Source organism: Grammomys surdaster, unplaced genomic scaffold (genome assembly GCF_004785775.1).
Source record: "Grammomys surdaster isolate TR1022 unplaced genomic scaffold, NIH_TR_1.0 804, whole genome shotgun sequence".
NCBI classification, from domain to species: domain Eukaryota; kingdom Metazoa; phylum Chordata; class Mammalia; order Rodentia; family Muridae; genus Grammomys; species Grammomys surdaster.
Window position 1 is genome coordinate 405,921 of NW_021605223.1, and position 6,959 is coordinate 412,879.

Sequence of the window (6,959 nt, forward strand, 5' to 3'; positions counted from 1 at the left end):
TACGGGACCAGCTGCTGGGAGACAGATCAACTTTACGTGGGGTGATTCAAGGTTTATATAGTTGTGGGGAACAGACGAGAGCGGTAGAAACATCCAGGAAGGGCAAAGGTCATTGTCTGAAACATTTCAGGAATCTCAGGTGCTGGCTGGAGGGCTCTTAGCAGGAGAAAGGAAGTCGAACCTGTCAACTAAGATTACCTGACATTCTGCAGGTAGAGGTGTGGGACTGAGCTCCCCAGACAAGGTCAGAGAAGGGAAGCCCTGCCAGTGAAGGGAGTCCTCCACTGTGCTCCAAGCTCAGGCAGTTATCAGGTCAATGGTAGACTTGGACCTTAGCAGTTTTACCACACAAAACAAAATCTAGAATAACCGAGTAAAGTAAAACTAAAAATCAAAATGATGCGACTTATCTGCCCTTTCTTTCCTTTATATACCGTCTATGTCTCAGGACCACATCCATCCATCCCTGCTGCTCACGGTCTGAAGGATGCAGAGAGGGGGACCCTCAGGACACGGGGGAACAGGCTTGTTAGACCTGGAGAACTGAGGAGTCTGACTTTTTCTCTTCATGCCCTATAGCTTATAGAAGACTCTCAAAACAGCTGGGTTTGGCTCTAAGTTTGGGCTGGGAATTCTACAGAGAAGTTAGCAAAGTAGGGTGAGAGAAAAAGCAGACTCTTGGTCAAATACCTATGTTTATGTCCTGGCTCTACCTGAAGTCATTTCTTGATAATCCACTCATATATATATATATAATTTATAAATATAAAAATGTTACATATTTAATATTAAACATAATTAATAATAATAATTGGCCCAGAACTCACTCTATAGACCAGATTGGCTTGGAGCTCCCAGAGATCCACTTGCCTCTGGATTGCTGTGATTTAAAGGTATTAAACACCCAGCCTTTTTCTGAGACAGGATCTTGCTAGGTCGAGCAGGTTGGCCTGAGATGCCCTGGGTACTGGCATTACAGCCATGTACCTCCTTGCCTGTCTCTGGCTATAGTTTGTGAATGTGAGAAATTAAAATGTATCTGAACTGTTTCCTTATCTGGAAAATGTGTGTGACAGACATTAGGGGCTCACCTCTTCTTCACTGAAACCCCACTTCATGGCTTGAAGCAAACACAAATCACAAATTGGGGTAGGTGAAATGGCTCAGTGGATTATGGGTGATTTGGGTGAAGGACTGAGAGACCAGGAAGGGACAGGGGACTCCACAGGAAGACCAACAGTCAACTACCCTGGACCCTTGGAGGCTCTTAGACTGAAGCACCAACCAGAGCACACTGGGGCTGCCCTCGAACATTGCCTCTGCCTCTGGAGTGCTGGAACCCCCTCACATATGCAGTTTGGTTTTCATGCAGCTCCCCCAACAACTTGGGTGGGGTCTATCCCCGACTCCGTGGCCTGTCTGTGGCTCTCATTCCCCTAACTGGGCTGGCTTGACGGCCTCAGTGGGAGAGGATGCGCCTAGCCCTGCAGAGACTTGCTGTGCCAGTGTGTGTGTGTGGATATCCAGGGGGGTCTCTACCCTCTCAGAAGAGAAGGGAGGGAAGTCTGGGGGACTGTGTGAGGGGGGACCGGGAGGAGGGAGTGCGGTGATTGGGATGTAAAGTGAATAAATCAATGGAGGGAAAATAAAGTTCTTGCCACTAAAGCCCAACGATCCCTGTCCAGTCCCTGGACCCTCATGGAGGAAGGAGAAAACTCATTTCTGAAAGTTGTCTTTGGACCCCCTCCCCCTCTGCCACACAAACACACACGCACGTGCACATTTAATAACAAGTCGCTAATTTTATTATTTGTGTCAAATACACATGCATCCTTTCTCTGTTCTTCAACCCCACCCCCATCTCTTCCGGTTGGTATCAGCAGACAGAAGGCTCCCCCCTAGCCAAAGTCCCAGTGTCCTCTCAAGGGAAGTGGATGAGGGGGAGCAGCAGTGCTGGAAGCAGTAGCTCCAGCACCCACAGTGACGTGGGCATCCAGGAGGCCCCGATTTCCGCCTTTCGGGGCTGAAGGAATGACTGGTAATTACAGGTCTCCTTCACTGTCATGGGGCCCACCGAGACTATCTTAGCCATCAGTCTGCAGCCAATCATGGTGGTGCAGCCTTTAACATGCACGATGGAGTCCAGGCCTCCTAGGAGCCAGAAAAAGATGGGGCAACACAGGAAGTTTAGGGAATGGGGAACCCAGTCTTCCCTCACTTCTAGAACCCCGAGCACCAGAACCTTGAGGGATCTTTACCTCCAGAGAATTCAAGTCTTCCTTGATAGCACTGAGTTGTGCCATTGGCACAGGGCAAAGAGGGGGCACTGGAACAGGACCCCAGGGCCACACAAGTTGGGCAGTGGCGGGTTCCTGACATGTTGGAAGTTGCTGGATGGGGGTAAAGAGAGGGAGAGGTAAGGCTGTACCCAGCACCCCGAGAAGCCCGTCCAGGCTGTTGTCTCTCCCCTACCTGCGTCTCGTAGAGGCCACACTAACCAAGAGCATCACTGAATACCATCTACTCTTTCAGTTGATTTTCTTTTCATCAGAACTTCAGCCAATGGGCTGTAGAGATAACGCAGCAGGTAAGGGCATTGACTGTGGAAGCCTCGATATCCGAGTTCAATTCTCGGCAACATATGAAAGTGGAAGGAGAGAATTAACTCTCTAAAGCTGTCTTCTGACTTCCACATGTGTGCACGCACACACGCGCGCGCGCACACACACACACACACACACACACACGAACCCCAGTGACCATATGACCTCCACCCTTTGCTTAGACGTGGTGACTGAGGTGAAGGGACAGTTCTAGCAGAAAGATTTGTGGATAACCAGTGGCATTACAACTCAGGTACTACATTCAAGTTAAGAAATGGAGGTTACACCTAACTACCTAAGATGGCTCAGCAAACATCTTCAAGGAGCTGAAATCCGAGTGGAGAAGAAGGCTGTACATGAACGTGGGGATGAGACAGAGATGGGGGCCGGGGTGCTGTTGGGATAGTAGGCACAAGCAGGGGTGAAGTGTTTTGTTTTGTTTTGTTTCATAAAAACAATACCTGTACCATCTACATTTTAAAAATTCGCTTTTAAGTGTGTATGTACGGTGCACGAACATTTGTGTGGGTGCAAATGTGGGTGCATCAGTACGGAGGTCAGAGGGCAGCCTCAGGTGTCGTCCTCAGGAGTGCTGTTCCTTGAGCCAGGGTCTCTCACTGCCCTGGTGCTCACCGATTAGGCCAGCCTGGTAGGCAGGTAAACCAAAAGGATCCTCTGCCTGTCTCCCTTTACCTCCAAGGGCTGGACCACAGGCTCCGGCCACCATACTTGGCATTTTTATGTGGGTTCTGGGAAATCGAACTCAGGTCCTCAGGCTTGTGGGGCAAGTACCTTACCTACCCACCCATCTCTCCAGCCCCATCTACAGCGTTACAAAAGTGTGAATCTAAGAAGGGCTTGGACTTCAAAAGCGACAACTCAGAAAAGGACCCTGCAGACTGGGGGACTCTTTCATGTTTGGCCCACTGAGGGCCTAGGTTGAGGAGGAACACAGAGAAGACAGCCTGACACCTTAGTCCTCATTCCTATATCCCAGGTACCTGTGGTCTCTGGTACTTTCCAGACTGAAGCTAGGTTGTCTTTGTTGTTGCAGAGGGAGTCGTTGCAGTAGTTACTGTAAGAGATGGCCACCAGTCCAGGAGGTGCGGTGTACTGGACGAAAGTCACTGTCTCTACTCCTTGAGGGACACAGCTCTTACTGGCCAAAATGACGGTCTTGGTTCCTTCTGTGACACAGGAATTAGAGAAGGTGAATGGTGGGCCCAATGCTCAGCAGAGAGAAAGCAGGGGACACAGCTATTCTCTCTCTCAAGCCTAAAGGATCCCCCTGTCTCTGCCTCCCTGGTGCGGGGACTGCAAGCTCATGCTACCATGCCTGGCATTTGTATGTGGGTTCTGGGGATTCAACAGAGATCCCTATGCATTCAAGACGAGCACCTCACTGACTGGACTGGCTCTCCGTTACCATCTTTATTGCCAGAGGGTCATGAGTTTAGCGATAAACACAGGTCAGTGGGAGTGAGAGGGAAAAAAGAGAAATAAGCTAAGAAGACAGGCAAGGTGTTAGGCCTGGAGACCAAACTGCACAACTGGACTGCTGTCAGCCAGCAACAAGGAACAGGTAGCCGAAACCCACCATTCTCTTCTGTCTTACCTGCTTTAATTAACAGTACCGTTTCTTGGCAAAATTCTCCAGGATTGCACTTCTCAGCCTTTGAAGTCCAGTTAAAGGTACGGCCTGGATCGTCTTCCAAACTCAGGGTTCGGCTCACCTCACAGTAGGTACTTTGGGCCACTGGGAAGATGAGAAAAAATAAAATTGCCCTTCCCTGTGGGACGACCCTTCCCTACCACCCTCTGTGGGCCAGTCATCTCCCGTAGATCTCTCAGACGTACGAGTCCAATGCAAGGCTACTAGAAGAAAGACGGGCAGGACATACTGGATGCGGCAGGCTCCCATGGCTTCTCTGAGGTTGGGAAGAGCTGATCAAGACCTGGGAACTGACGGAGGACAGGACACAGTTCAACCAGACAGAGAGGGGTTAAGTCGCAGTTTTCTCTAAGTGTCTACTTTGTGGTAGATTTAGTGTGTGAGACCATAAGTCTGTCCTGAAGTACCCTGTGAGCTAACAGCAAGGTCATAGGTTTACTGTGCCTCAGTTTCCACAGCTCTAAGACCAGCCATCTGTAGTCAAACAACAGGAATTTGGCAACGGTCTTTAGTCAACCTCTAGATACAGGAGAGTGGGGCCTCCTGCTTTAAGCCTCAGGGGCTTAACCTTAACAGCAGAAACCTCTCCAGGCTTTAGCGCCTCAGCCCTTCATCAGAACTCCAAGCTGACGGCACTGTCCTCTTCATCCTAGGATTTAGGAGTTCTGAGTTCCAGCTACTTTCCTCCCAAAGGACACATGATCCCGGGCAGCCAGCCTATTCCCTCAGACTCAAAAGTCTAGGTAAATTCCGCTCCTCGATACTGAAATAGAGATTCCAATCTCCTCCTTCAGAGCAAAAGTTCAGAACCCAGCACTTCTAAAAGAGGAAGAGAATCCAGTTCTTCTTCCCCAGACATAGGGGTCCCACACCAGCTTCCTCTGCCTCAGAATACAGGCTGAGGGCCTCAAACTCAGCCCTTCACCCTCACTTCAGGGCTCCAGATCCCTAGCCCTCTTCCCTCAGACTCAACAGACAGACCCTTGCCTCCTCCCTCAGACCTGGTAGCCGGACCAGACCTAAGCCTCCTGCCTTAGATACAGTTAGCCAGACTGTTGGCCAGACTAGACCTTAGCCTCTTCCTGCAGACATGGTTAGCCAGTCTCCTCCCTCAGACCAATGAATTCAGACCCCAGTCCGCCTTCCTCAAATCCTGGAGCCAGGGCTCCAGCTTTCCTCTTTCAGGCTCAGAATTCCAGATTCCTAGGGCTCCTCCCTCAGACCCAGGAATCCGGGTGCCAGCTTTGCCCCATCTTACTTAGTGTTCCAGAGTTCCATACTCCCAAACTTCCTCCCTCAGACACAAAATTCTAGGCGTCCCCCCATCCCTCAGTCTTCCACTTCCAGACCTAGTAGCCAGACCAGACACTAGCCTCTTGCCTCAGACACAGTAGTCAGACCTTGTCTGCTCCTTCAGACCCAGCCAGGACTGTTGCCCTCCTCCCTCAGACCCAGTAGCCAGACTCTAGTCTCCTCCCTCAGACCCGGGGGGCAGGCCTAGCTCTCCTCCCTCAGACTCAGGAGTGTGGGTCCCAGGCCTCCTCCCTCAGACCCTGGAGTCCTGGCACGAGCCTTCCCACTTCTGACTCCCCAGATCCCCAACCTTCCTCTCTCAGACCCAGAATTCCTGATCCCCAGCTTTCCTTACTCAGACCCAGGATTCCTGGCCCCTAGCGCTCCTCCCTCAGACCGAGGGGGTCTCTCAGTCTGCCTTTTCCCCTCAGGAGTGCCGCCCATGACCCCTCCTTCCCCCTTCCGTTTAGCTTCTCTCCTTGGGCTTGGGGAATACCTGTCTAGTTCTTTTTTTTAAGCCAGCACACTTTCTACAGGCCACAGCGAGTCCTCCGCGCATCCAGCCTCGATGGCGGCGGGTACCGTGTGCAGTGGTCCTGGTGCGGCTCCAGGAGGCACGGAAGGCGGGGCCAGCCTGCCTAGATACTCGAGGTCCCATTGGTTGAAGATGACTCATTGCATGCTCTTATTGGTCGAGCTTGGCGGAATCCCTGCATCTCATTGGTCCCCAGAGAAGCCAATCACGAGCCCCGTCTGAAGGCACCCATGCGCAGCCCCTGGCTGTTGCTACCCTAGGTGTGTGTGGAAGGGGTGGCTCCTGGCTACGTGTTTCCCTCAGCTCCTCCAGCCGCTCTAGGTATTTGGCCTTTGCCCATGGAACTAAATAGCTACCCGAAGGGTCTTTCCTATTCCCCGCCACGCCCGTGTTCGAGCACCCATCCAGAAGCCCTAACCACTATGTGTCAACTTGATCTTCCTCCCTCTCCATTCAACAACGGAGGCTTTCATCCTCTAATCTTGATCTTGAGGGCAGAGTAGAGGATAGCCCTCTTTCCTGTTTCTTAAGGTACCTCTAAATACTGTAGTTATGAATAGCAATCGGGTGACAGCCCAGGTTGCCTGCACATCGAATGAAACCCCTTTGTCAAAACTGTGACAGAGATAAACATTTGGAATAGTTACACATGGATTTAAGTACTCGGATTACATTTTAATTGTGTGTGTGTGTGTGTGTGTGTGTGTGTTCATTTGTGTGTCAAGGCACATGTCTGGAGCTTAGAGGTTGTCAATTTCCACCTTCCAGTGAGTGGGTCTGAGGGAATCAAACTCAGAATTATTAGATTTGGTAGCAGGAACTTTTACCCCCTGAGTTATCTTGCTGCTTCTTAATC

General features: G+C 50.9%; 1 protein-coding gene across 3 annotated transcripts; it reads right to left on the reverse strand.

Annotated features, from left to right (window-relative positions):
* Positions 1–1,782: 1,782 nt before the first annotated feature.
* On the reverse strand, positions 1,783–5,713 carry Tex101 (testis expressed 101). 3 transcript variants are annotated; one of them, XM_028782569.1, is made up of 6 exons: positions 5,676–5,713; positions 4,461–4,565; positions 4,219–4,359; positions 3,605–3,790; positions 2,259–2,390; positions 1,783–2,151 (listed from the first exon to the last, which is right to left on the reverse strand). In XM_028782569.1, exons 2-6 carry the CDS (start codon positions 4,522–4,524, stop codon positions 1,922–1,924), a joined length of 753 nt encoding a protein of 250 aa, XP_028638402.1. In that variant the 5' UTR covers positions 4,525–4,565; positions 5,676–5,713; the 3' UTR covers positions 1,783–1,921. The 3 variants fall into 3 exon arrangements, with proteins under 3 accessions (XP_028638402.1, XP_028638404.1, XP_028638403.1); XM_028782571.1 differs by lacking the exon at positions 5,676–5,713 and adding an exon at positions 5,625–5,674; XM_028782570.1 differs by lacking the exon at positions 5,676–5,713 and adding an exon at positions 4,859–4,969.
* Between the last annotated feature and the right edge of the window lie 1,246 nt (positions 5,714–6,959).

Bases quoted from the DNA above. Each gene is read 5' to 3' on its own strand.
- Tex101 (XM_028782569.1), bottom strand. From the start codon at position 4,524: ATGGGAGCCTGCCGCATCCAGTATGTCCTGCCCGTCTTTCTTCTAGTA. The intron at 3,791-4,218 runs GTAAGACAGAAG...CCTGTGTCACAG, and splicing joins GGTACTGTTAATTAAAGCAG to AAGGAACCAAGACCGTCATT. The intron at 2,391-3,604 runs GTACCTGGGATA...ACCCCCATCCAG, and splicing joins GAAAGTACCAGAGACCACAG to CAACTTCCAACATGTCAGGA.